The 13046-nt window shown below is 38.8% G+C and overlaps 1 protein-coding gene across 1 annotated transcript in view; it reads left to right on the forward strand.

Annotated features, from left to right (window-relative positions):
* Positions 1-294: 294 nt before the first annotated feature.
* Positions 295-13046, forward strand: part of Sh (Potassium voltage-gated channel protein Shaker) — a 503402-nt gene continuing 490650 nt past the window's right edge. Inside the window, exon 1 of the mRNA XM_071590049.1 lies at positions 295-375. Within this exon, the coding sequence (XP_071446150.1) occupies positions 329-375 (47 nt within the window). The 5' untranslated portion in view covers positions 295-328. The remainder of the gene's footprint in view (positions 376-13046) is intronic.

A 13046-nucleotide genomic window follows, 5' to 3' on the forward strand; every position in this document is an offset into this window, starting at 1 on the left:
TCCACCTCCAGGCCGTTAAAGTGGGGCAGGACGTGCGCACACCAAGTTCGCACACACCGGCGCCCTGCGTGTAGCCCCGAATAATTTTTTTCCGACCTCGGTACGCGCCCCTCCTCGTTCGTCTTTTATCGTTTTCGCCGGCTGCATTCCCTTCGCTGTGTTTGGTGAGGGTGGTGATGGTGGTGGAATAGTGGTGTTGTTTTTCATTTTCGTTGGTGTTGGTGTCGCCGTGGTGCCGCCCACTTTGGTGGAGGAGAGGGGAGGAGGGGCGGGGACAAGGGCCGTCCCAGCACAGGATACTAAGCTATGACGATGCCACTCCTCCAGGATGTCCTTCCTCTCCTCTTCGTCCCCGACCACAACTGGAATTCCCAGGTAACCGCTGGCTGTCGCTGCTCTCTTTTGCCCCATCCCCTCGCCATCCTCCCCCCCACCCCGCGTCCCTCCTCCCTCACTCCCCCCTCCCTGCGTCTCCCCACCCTCTTAACAGCTCCCCCTTCGCTAGGAGCCCAATCCTTAAAACATCTCTCCCACTCATCCCTTTACTCTACTGCCTCGCTAACCGTGTTCTTCCACCCACTCGCCATCACGACGGCTTTTGTCATGCTCGTGAAGTCGGCCGGACCCATGCTGATCAGACGTTATCCAAATCGTTCACTTCGGATCCTTTCGAAGACAGAGGGGGAGAGAGGAAGGAGTGAGACGGAGAGGAATGATCGAGTGTCACGTAATTCAACGACAGTTGTTATCTAATCGTGTTGGCATAGGTGATTGACTGAAATGTTTCTGTTATGTTCCGGTAGCTAACAGTTAATCTGGTGACAAAAGATCACTGGGTGTAGTGAAATTACGAAAGAAGAAGTACAATCTCTGCATTTATTTTGGTGTCGATTGCTGAGTTTCCATCTGTAACTATCTTTGAAACGAAAAACCTTACAGCGGCGCAAATATCTAATAACGGAATAATCCAAGTAATGTTAACAAGCAACAAATAACATCGTCATCGATCGCTAAACTTTCTTATAAAAGGATTTGTTTTGTGAAATAAACAAATTTTTACGGCATCAGCGTACAATCTTCATCGGATAGATGTTTAATAATTTTTTAAAACACTTGTTCACTCACACTTGGTTTATTCCTCCTATACAATTCCAATCGTTCTTGAGAAAACGATTGAGAATGTTCTTAGTACCATTTGCAGTGAGCGTTCGGCCAATTTCACGAAAGTGCTTGCCTTCGTTCACCCATATCCTCCCAGGTATTGAAACAACCTGAAAGTGCATGAGATTTCATCCCAGTTTTTGTTTGACCCCGTTGTCATGGTTACCATGCTTGAAATGGAACTCGTAGTGAAGACGTCTTATGGCAATGAGTAGATAAGCCATCTCTTTGGAGTGCCCACGTATTGCTAGAGGGAACTCGCTTGTTGTTCGAAATTGCTCCCTGTGAAAAGGATAACCTGAATTCCTTCGTGGTCTATTTCTCCTTGGGACTTAACCTCTCGTCTCTTGAATCGGCACAACATTGACGTCACAAATGAGGCTCTAACCTATTTTCATTTTAGTACTGTTTTGTTGGAGAGAGGACCGTTCCTAAAAGCATACACTTCTCCTGATGGCCTTCATGCCTTTGTTCTTCTCGTTTCCAAAGAAACTTTCTCACAAGGAAATCGTAACCGATCTTCGGTTTATAAATTTGTTTTGATTTACAATGATAATGATACTCCACAAAACCTATCGGGACAGAATTCTTTTAAGTCTTGTGTGCAACATCAGTCGAGACCAAAGACTTAAGTAATCGCAGATTTTCTTGCGTGTATTTTTCCACCGAGTGTATGAATATTATCTGGTGAGAATGTAATATATCCTTTTTCCTCTCTTTGTTTTGATGGTTACTTGATTATTGCTAAAAAAATATTTATCGTGTGAAATAAAACAAGATATTTTGCCACCGCGTTCTTTTAGTGAATGTGGATGAATAATATTAAGCAGTTAACTATAGTATTATGTGACCAAATGTCGGGATTGGTGAAGGTAGTAAGACTATCTGAATCTTGCTGATCCCTTCTTAAAATTGATATCCTGAACAATTCACAAATCGAAATGCAATCCTGAAAAAATGCACAAATGAATCAACCTTGCATGGATTATTTGTAATTCATCATCGCATTTGATCTAATGATTTTAAAATTCTTTTCACTTTTTTATCGATCAGAATTTTTGAACCAGCCATACTTCACTGGATCTTATTAAAGTGTATCTTAGTAAAAATAGGGCTATTTAATTATTCAGTAAGTTACTCGAAATGATCGATATTATTTTAAAATATTCCAATCATTATTGCCTCCTTTGATATTGTGTGTTTTTTGGTATATAGTATGTTGTCCACGACGGTTATAATTTTCAAGATGTGAGTTGGTTGAGCGATATTCAAATGCAAGCAATCGTAACAAGAAATCATTGTGTAGCCCTCGCTGGTAGGGGTTAAGATAAATAAATAGAGGTCTTAATTTGATCGAAATTGAGACCAAATGGTCCCTTCTTCCATTTAGCCGGGATTAACGTTGGAATTGCACTAAATTCTCACGTTTTAGGTATCGAGTTATAGTTTCAACTTAAATGCTTTCCTCGGGGACCTTGACTTTGTCAATGTCTGATTCTCTCAATTCGTTTATTTTTTTCTCTGGTCAATGGATTGCTGATACAGGTTCACCAAATGAGGATTACTATAAGTTGGGGAGGAGTATGAATCATGAACGAAGTAATTCTCAAAAGTTGTATCTCATGAGGGTTCTTCATAATATTCTATTTTATTATACTCATTGTGGAAATTATAATACGCCCACGAAAATAAAGTGAAATGTAGAAGTTTGGCGAAAATTGACCTGATTGTTTATTCTCAGAATTCTCCTATCAGTCTTTGAATTTGTTTCCAAAAGTTTGAATAATATCGCATATCACCAAGTAAATACATTACTTCATAGACGTTTACTGTTGTAAAACTTTAATAAATAATGACCAACTATAATTGTTATCATTTTGACGTGCTGCCGTGAGGTTTTTATTTAAATGCTTTGACCACGGTTTACAGCATTTACTTTGTTGATTTACCTTTAATATTGAAAAGGAGCTTGAAAAGTACGTGGGCGGGCAACGTTAGTGTCTCTGAACTATCTTTTTTGAAGCTGGATTGCAACGCGACAACGGCGCCAACTTCCAGAAGGGTCAGTCAGGACTGTCAAATGAATAGTTTTTCTCTAGCTATAATGATACCGTCGGAAAGCCGTTTTCTTGGTTTATTTTTTTATTATTGCACAGTTAATACCTTGTCACAAAATGTTGTAAAATTAATGAATACTCAGGGATACTACGTTATTGGTATTCCTTCCAATGTTAAAAGAAATTGTTCTCATGACGTCCAAACAACTATCGAAGAAAATTTAAGCGCACAAAGTTAACGTTCTCATGGATGAGTTGAAAACGAAAAGTGGTAACAACTACCAGAATTATTCGAGGAAATTAAAAATTACTCTTTATTTTCCTTTCGTTTAACCTTCAGGGATCATTTCTAGAGCTGCTTCTCCATCACGACTGACATCCATATTGTATTTCTGTTGCTGGATTTCTTGAGCCAGGAGCCAGGGAAAAGAAATTGTCGAGGGGTTGACAAAAGTTATTTGGCTCCCTTTCTCCTATTTTTTCTTCCTTTTCTATATTTTTTTGCAATTCAGGCCAGAAACATGTAGCAAGCAGTTCAGAAATTTGCGGAGGGAACTGTTTTCCAGAACTAAGATTTTAACTATCTAAATGCGTTTCTGGGTAACAGCACGAAGTCAAACAATTCTCGGAATACTGGGAGCATAATAATCTATTATCGTTTAAAAACTCTAGAAAAGAATTTGAGCTCACGTTTCCCTGATCCGAAACTTTCATGAGCTCTCTTCAATGACAACATTCTAAGTGGAATATTTTTTTGATTGTTATTAGTTCTTCAATTAGCTAATGTATAAAGTATATTTTTAAAATTTGATAAGAAATTGTGAAAGAAATTATGGATAATCTCGCAAGAATAGGTTGGAATAAGTAACTATCATCGATGGCAAACGTGTGGTTTTGTTTCTATGAACCGATTTCAGTTTGAATGCTAAATCATGATTTTTATTGAGAACTGCAGTAGAACGTCGGGATTTGATTCAATGTGGAACGATTCAATGAAACCATGCGTTAATTGAATGCATATTAAGGACATAAGCATCGCAATGGCATTAACGGTGATAGCTGACTTTTAGCTGCTCAAACGACTGAGTTAAATTAGTGCCTTAAATACTATTTAGGAAAAAATAGTCCATCATTACACAACAACATCCATGGGCAACTATTCAGAGTCCGCGTCGCATTACAATTCTTTCGCGTTAGCCGCCTAGCGTGTTACCCGTTGGATTAACTCCGTCCGCATATCGATTCCGCCAAAACAGTGAATCTAGACTATGATCCAGGCGAGTGGTGTCCAATCCATTTGTGTTTTTGGCCACATTTGTTCTGCCAAAATTATCAAAGGGTCGGATCAAGACTCAAGAGCATGCCTCCACTATGGAAACATTTATTTGCGAATTCAACAACTATATAGTATCACTAAATTTCCATATAATTCCTTTTCGTGACTGCAGAGCATTTAATCTGCTTAACTTAAAATTTCATTTGAGCTCCGGAAAAATAAATCTCCATTGATAATTTTCTCTGAAAGTCTCACGGGTTGGATTTAAGAACTTACTGGACCGGGATATGCCGGCGAGCTGTTGATTGGACCTTTAGTGATCTGAGTAAAAACACGATTTACATCGGAAAAAATAAGATCACGTCATGCTTCTTCGTTCTACCCAACCGCAAGTGTCAAATTTTTGGCAGCTCAAAAAACTGATACCCCCGATACTTTTTTTCGCACTCTTCGTGCATAATAATTTTTTCATTCCCGCACTGTTTGGTTTCGTCCTTCGGTCAAGTCGTATTACCGTGTATTTAAGATACGGCGATCTCCTTCCTTTCAAAGCTAGAGGGAGGGTAGGTGTATGGGCGCTACAGGAATGAATTCCCACCGTCAGTAAAAGAAGGATATGGAGATAGCAGAAATTCCCGTCTGACCCACTTTCCTTAATTCATCTTTGCGGCAGGGGGTGGCGGTAGTGGCGGTGGCGGGAGGGGCATGGAGGGACATGTGTGAGGAGAGGTCGGTGTCTCACGCTTTTGTCCCTCCGTCCGTTGTAGAAAAAGCGCATCAGGTCATTTGTCCCATAGCAAAGAGCTCATGGAAGAGACAGAGAAAGGAGCAACCCACATCACTGAACCGTGGGCAACTGTGTCAGTAGACTTGAGTAAACGCGTGTAGGTTTCTTGTCAAAAGAAAAATTCGCGTATTCATAAATTAAAGATTGGGTTCTCAAAGTTTTTCTAGTGCCCCCTCTCTTAACCTAACAAATATTTTTAGCTCCTCAACGCTTAGAAAAAAGTAAATGTTAGCCATAAAGAATATCAAAAATGAATGTAAATATTTAAAATGAGTACTTTTCAGAATAGCACCTTCCCAGTAATTAGAGGTGAGGGTAAACACTGCAGTCAAAAGTTTAATTTCACAGTTAGCAAAATTAATCGAGAAAAGGACTCGTGTCAATACACTCTCTAAATTACCATGCGACACTTATTCAATAAAATTTAGCAATTTTTGATTTTTATTGACACAATTGATAATCATTTTAATTTAAGTTAATTATTTTTTGACACTTTTCGTAGAAGTTTTCACCATATTCACGTGTAGTCAAGTATTCTGGTAACCACTGCCTTATAATTTCTTAAAAGAGATGTGTATACGTCTATGTATGGTGTGATAATACGCTTTGAATAAAAAGAGTCGTATGGGGGCAAATTGGGAAAGAAGGGATTACATAATATTTAGAGTATTTCAGAGAGGAATGAAGCCAATGGCTAAAAAATTTTCTTGGATCAAGTTTCAAAAACTAATTTTCAACTTGTGGGAAGGATACCCAAATAAATATGGTATTAGAATGTTTAGCATATAATAATTGATTAATAATTAAACCGTACAAATGGAATTCCAATTTCCAGTCCAGGCCATGGTTAACATTTTTCAGTCCCTTCGCTTTTCGCCGTTCTCTCCTTTCTAACCCGTGTAAGCCTCTTTTGTCATATGTCCCTCTAATGCCGCTCAATTAAAATTATGCTCATAAATACACTTATACTATCACCCTTATATAAGTTAACTGGTATGCACCCACATGCATATATTTAAGCAATGATGAACTTCAAGGCTCGTCAATGCGGAGGGTTCCTAGAAGAGAGAAAAATACATAGGTGGGAGGCCCGCTAACTCTTCGAGGGAAGCAGATTCCTTTAAATCCCCAGTTCGAAATCCTTGCTATGACAGCGGCCGAAGTGAATAAATACCCATCGCAGTCGCTCTCGCGCGAGCATGCACCGGTCCCCGCCTTTCCGCGCGGAAAGGTCAATTCTCCTCGTTTAGAGGTAACGAAAAATTGTGGAGCAGGCACCGACAAACGGATGGGGACAGGGGATGTCGGGGCATCGCCTGAAATGTGTGCTGCTTCACAAGTGTGGAGGGGACAAGTGACTTGGAGAGAATCCAAAATGATAGGTTTAATTTAATTTTCGGCGGTATTTTTTTTTATTTGACATTCTGGGCTCTCCCACCAACTGCAGTATTGTACGTAATTGAAGATCCTGGATCATAAATGGATAATCTCCGTCTGGGTTGGTTTTTTTTTGGTAAAAAAGGAAAATGATAAAATTAATTAATATTTCCCTATGAGTCTTATCTCATGCTCGCATCTCCCACCGGAATTTTTCAATAATTAATTAGTTATCCAAAAAGTCCGAAATCTTCTACGAGTATTAAGAGATCGAAAAGAGAGAGATTTATTCATTTACAGATGGCACTTTATTCATGGCTACAAATAAAGTTATCTCACCACTATAGCTCATACTAACCTGGGGTTATAGCGAAAAATTCAGTTTCGCTGGTACTCTAGGTGGTGATTTGGGAGCTGGATGTTGGATGCAGGATTATCGAAAAATCGCACGGTCGCTCACTCTGCCTTCTCAAACTTTTCAAATCATCGGCATTTTATAAATCAGCCTACTCTTAACAGATTGGCGTTAGAAAAACATTGAAGAAAAAATTGGATTTAATTTGTTAGATGCTTAATATTGATAGAATTGAGCTCTTACGGCTAGTAGTATTGAAGAAATGAAAAACTCCAATAGCAGTGAACAGTTTACCTTTCTAAACCTATCTAAAATAATACGCGTATTCGTATTCACCTTTCTTTTTTACCTTTTCCCCAATCCTTGGATTGTGGCGTTAGCCAACTAATCTCATTTGTACTTTGTTTAGATGGTTAATAATAATACGACCAACGTAATTATTGTATTAAATTACCACAGGTACATATTATCTTCATTAGCCTTACAGAATAATTCATCGATTCGATTGTGTAATGTTGTAAACAAATATAATTGTATGGATGTTTTCCTAGTATATCATGAATATGGTTCATAAAGGATTTATTTTACCCGAATATATAATTACGCTACAATACCTGATGTCAGTAGGTATCCTTAGGGAAGTATGCGATTCATTTTAATAATTTATAATCTTGGAAATAATATAACTGTTATTAACATACAAAAAAAAGATTGTTTTTTTTAACGCAAACAATGAACACTTTCATTTGCGAGTGGGGATTTGTTCTTTTACATTTTTACCTGCTTCAGTGTGGCATGGTTCATTTTCTGTCAGTATTGTGCTATCGCTTATCCTGTTTAGTGCGGGATCTTCTTATTCCATGTCTGCTTTCTCTCATCGACCTATTCGCCGCACTGATTTTGCCCTGCACCATTCCGCCAAGATGCGGTTTTGACGGAGTGAAGACGGAAAGCTAGGGTCGAAGGGAATGGTGGCGTTTTACTTGCTGCACCTTTTCGACGTCACAACTCCTCCGTGTTACGCCCAGGGGTCCGAGTCGGCGCCTCGCGGGGAGGAGCAAATGGTACCCGTAACTTTGCAACGGACGGATAAGTCGATAAGGTCACAAATCGCCGGACTGAGATACCCTTGTGCAGCACCAGGCCTCCTGGGTCAAAATGGGTTTGGGAAATTAAATTTCATAGGAATATTACACAATGAATACCGTAAATACTGGAAAAAATGGAATACTTTTGCCGAGTTTAGGGTGTGTGTGTCGATGCATTAAGAATCTGAATTTACGCCATGGGTAGTGTTTTGTTATCCTGTGTGAAATTTGCATAAGAACCTTAATCACCGGGGCCGAAGACAATGGCGGGATCTATACATATCACTCTTAGGGGCGTGCATTTTCCTCAGTCGCCCCCGAAGGCCTCCTTACTCACCTGACTGGCCTCGGCACCCTTATACCTCGCGCTCAAGACTTAAAACGCCACCCTCCTCCTGCTCTCTCCCCCATTCCTCCTCAAACGTCACTAACCCATTCCACCCTTCACCCCTCCCCCCAATAAGCTCATCCCCATTCCACAACGGCTCGCTAGACTCATCTGCATTGCTGGCCGCTATACGGACGTGTAAGCGGCAAGGAGTTCTGTAGCACGTACTGCCGCCCTCGGGAAGATCTCCGACGTTTATCACGTGGCGCAATCGATGGGAAATCGTGGAGCAAGATGTTGCCCGTTCCCCGGGTGGAATTGGGACGCTGCTCGTCTCGTAATTCCAATGCGGGATGCAGTGGCACAGGACTTGGCGATTTTTCACGGACATCGACATTGATTTGAATGTCGCATTCAGGGTGCGGTGCCGTTCAAACGTTTCGAGGGTTATCCTTATATTTGCGCTTTATTTCATCGAGCACTGTTGGAGAGGCAGAATACCATAATGATTTAGGCTGCATTAACGTATGTGTCGGAACTTAATGTCCACTATTGTTTTTTTGGGGTGACTTGCTTGGGCAGTTGAAATCTAGTGATGGCAGCAGCAAATACAAGAAGAGGCAAGGTTGTGTATCATTGGCATTCGGTTTTAACATCTACGTACATGTTTACTAATTAGAGGAATGAATTCTTCAAATTTTCAAGTTCTCTTCTTACACATTTTCACCTTTCTTGAAAACAATTAAGATTTAAAATTCCTAGGTAAAATTTGAATTATTTTAACCTAATGCCTTATAGGAATATTTATTTTATTTCAGATAGGAATTTGATTTTTTACCTTATAAAGTTACGTTAAGTTAGGTTAATATCATTCTTTTTGCAAGAAAGAAAATATATCTCAGGAGAAGTGGTGAAATAATGACAGTTATCAAAGTAAATATTGTGTGATTATTATATTAATCGCCGCAATATGTTAATGTTAAAAATATTAGCTCTGTCTTTTAAGGCTCTCGTTTTGTCACCCTCTAATTCAATATTATAGATACTGAAAGAAAGCAAATATGGTTAGCTTTAGCCATTGATAAATTGGTGAGGTTTTCGATAACAATGAAGCGTAATCTTTCGGGAAATGTAGTTTTTAGCTGTAGTGAGGGACGAGATAACACCGCTGTGATTTCAAGTACAAAAAATCTGTAAGGCTGGGGGAAATGGAGGCATTTGTGTACTTTAGAGGTACATTAATTAATTATATTAATGATCACGTGTGATGAGTAAACCTTATAAAGATGTGCTGGTTCACTAGGAAATTTTTGAAGTAATCTGGAAAAACTTGTATTTCAAAAAAGCATTTATCAAATATTGACTATGCTTTGAATAATTTTAGGAAAAATTTAAAAAAATTAAAGACCCATATTATAACACAATCTAGCGTCCTGATTTCAATATTAACTTTTGCTATTAAAAATATGTCTAAACATTGGTAGAAGAGATTGTAATTCGATATTTTTGACTTATCTTTATTTGATATTAAATTTTATTTTACTTTCAAAGTACTTTTTTGAGCTTAACCAGTGTTTTAAATCTTCTTATTTAAGGAAATTGACTGGAGACATAGTTTTCTCAGAGTGGAGTAGATTAGTAGGATCCATTTAAAGGGTCGTAAAATATCAGCACTCACTTTCAGTTGAAATGAAAAATTTGATTAACCGTTTCGGGATTTGTTAGGAAGGAGAAATTCAATTTGTAATTTTAGTTCGAGAAATTATTTAATATAAGCTGAACAACGGAATGTCGCTTTAAATAGCCATCAGTCACAAAGCTGAATTAGATCAGATCCATCGTCTGGTGGCAATTTAACTTTTATTATTATTCTGGAGATATTAATTCTGGAATGCTGATATTACATAAAACGATAAAATATTCTTAATTCTTGAAGACAAAAGTGAGACAATGTTTGACCTAGCCAGTTGGAGCTTTCACTAACAAGTAACTTTTGCATCTCAAATATTTTTTAATTAACTTTGAACGCCGGTAAAACTTAACAGTTGGAGTTTAGACATAACTTTAACATAATTTTTCATGGGGAAAAAATGCTGAAAAATACTCACGCATGCTCGGGCACACATAAACCATGTTTCATTCATGGAATCTAGGTGCATTACAATTCACCGATTCACTCTTTCGGCATGGAAAAATAACTATTTTAAATACCCTTCGATAGCAGATATATAGGAGACAATTGAGAGTTTTGCCCATTTTAACATTTTCAATGAAAAAATACGTTTTAAAACTTCCTGTACTATTGTCTCAGTCATATCCCTTTTACCCTTAAAAATGAAACAATTTATTTAAATCATATTTGTAACAATAAGGTATAAAAGTTGGCAAAATTCACGCGAATTTAATAGCGAATTTGATTCCTCCAAGTAGACACAACATGAGTGCACATAAGATGCAACGTTATTTGTTCAACATAAAGATTAGGTCAAATTTCAGGCATAGGAGGGAGTGGAGGTGAACCCGACTCATTTTTTTGCTCTTTAGAAGAACGACTTTGGGTTCACAGTTACATGACGACGTAAAAAGTCCTATGCTCACGCAATTTCGTTGCAAATGACGATTTGAAATATCAGTGAAAACAAATCAGACAAATTTGGGATTCGAACCTTGATCCTCGGTGAGAGAATTGGGAAAAAACCACAATTTCATATCCATTCATATCTGCGAATGAATCCAAGCAGTTTAGATTGTGACATAATATCCCTCCCGTCCACCCTCCTTCACACTTTCTTTTCGTGCTGATAGCGGGGAATTTGATGTCATTCCCAAGTGACGTTCCTAATCGTGTTACGGGGGATGGGGGCGGGTGTGAACTCTGTAATTCTTGCTCAAATAGTTTAAGGGTGCTGCGCGGAGTAGGGTACGGCAGAGAGTGGTGGGATAGGTCTGGGGGAGGGGAGGAGAGGATTGCACCGCTAGCCTATATATCGCTCGGAAGGGGCCTTTTTCAGAGTGCGGGCAAGCAAATGAGTGGAATAGGTGGTGTCATAGGAATAAAGGCGGGACGTTTGATATATGTAATGGATAGGTTAGCGATGTTGGTGGGGGGTAGGGGTAGTAGGCAGCTGAATCATTCGCGGGAGAATTTAGGGCGGGGGTTGGCCCGCAGAGGAATAAGCTACAAGATAGGAGGGGCTTTGAGCGGTGGTATCCAACCACAGGCGCCCAACCTTTAGCCCCTCAAACCCTTCCCTTTTCGTCCCCCTCTAGCGTTTGGCACGTGAGCACCAACTCATTAGCCGTTTTATTTTGGCGTCCCGTCCGCCCCCTCTCTCTCTCTCCCTTCCTTTCTCGATCCTCGCATCCATTCCCTCGTGAACTCCGGGACCTTTCGTCCCCCCCTTCCCCCGCGGAAACGCGGGCGAGGTGAAAGTTTTGGGCCTTCATGCTCTTTTGAGTGATCAACAACAGAAGAGGCTGAAGGGGAACCGAAAGAGGGTGGAGGGAAGAAGGCGGTGAAACAAGTCTTATGCAATGGATCGCTTCAGGCTTCGATGAGCGGATAGGTGGATGAAAAGGAAGCGGAGAAATAGCAACTATTAGAAACATTGTTCAAAAACCCACCCAGCGCTCGAAATCTCTTAATTTTTCAAGAGAGGATATACTTCCATTCCGACTAAGTGGGAAATTATGTCTTCTGTAACTCTATTTAAAAGACTGCCGAAATTTAAAATTATAATGAGCCAGTGTATGTTTGCGATAGCATGGTAACTTACAGTGAGCAGACTGGCAGATTGTAGGGTTTAAAAAAAACTATTTCATTGCTCTGAAAGTATTTTGTAACGGTTTCAGTTCAGGTTTGTACAAATATTTATTGGATCTCTCCTCGATAACTCTCGCATTTAGCATTATTCTTAATGAGCTTAAATGCTCCACTATTAAGATGTACGTGAGTCCGTCGTTGTAATAAAGTAATCCGTAATGATATTCCGAATGAAAAATGCAGTAGTTCTTGAATAATTGAGCCATTGAATCCCGTTAATTCATTAGAATACATTTTCTAGAAGTGTGTCATTATTATTTAGCATACCTTGAAATAATTTTTATGCTTTTAATAACAAGAATTTTCTCGAAAGTTTTCTCGATGCTTGAGATTTCAGTTCCGAGCCATTCCAATGACTTTTTGAAAGCATTATTATTAAAATTTAAATGTGCAGAAAGACAGTGTCAGGTAGCACACAAGTTCCAAGTAATCGCAAAAGATAATAGATAAAATCAATCAGTAAAACAAAAGTACACTTAAAGGAAACTTCCAAACACAAATCAGGTTCACAAAACAAGAAAATCCCATGTCATTAACATCAATCAATTAGCAAGAAAAAAAGATAAATTTAAAAGAAATTAAGCTGTTACATAACAATTTACACCACACATCAATCAAATTATTACATAAATTCCTTACATACCTGTATTTTCTTAAAAGTATTCACTCTGTTATGATAGGGCTATTAGTTTAGCTGATGGTTTAATGATTGTTTCTCTACTCAAGAGTTTTTGTTGATTTGTTGTAAATGAATGATTTCAACTTTTTAAGTAATATCAACTCAATATAATGTG

Source organism: Hetaerina americana, unplaced genomic scaffold (assembly GCF_022747635.1).
Source record: "Hetaerina americana unplaced genomic scaffold, ioHetAmer1.1.p SCAF_4, whole genome shotgun sequence".
NCBI lineage: Eukaryota > Metazoa > Arthropoda > Insecta > Odonata > Calopterygidae > Hetaerina > Hetaerina americana.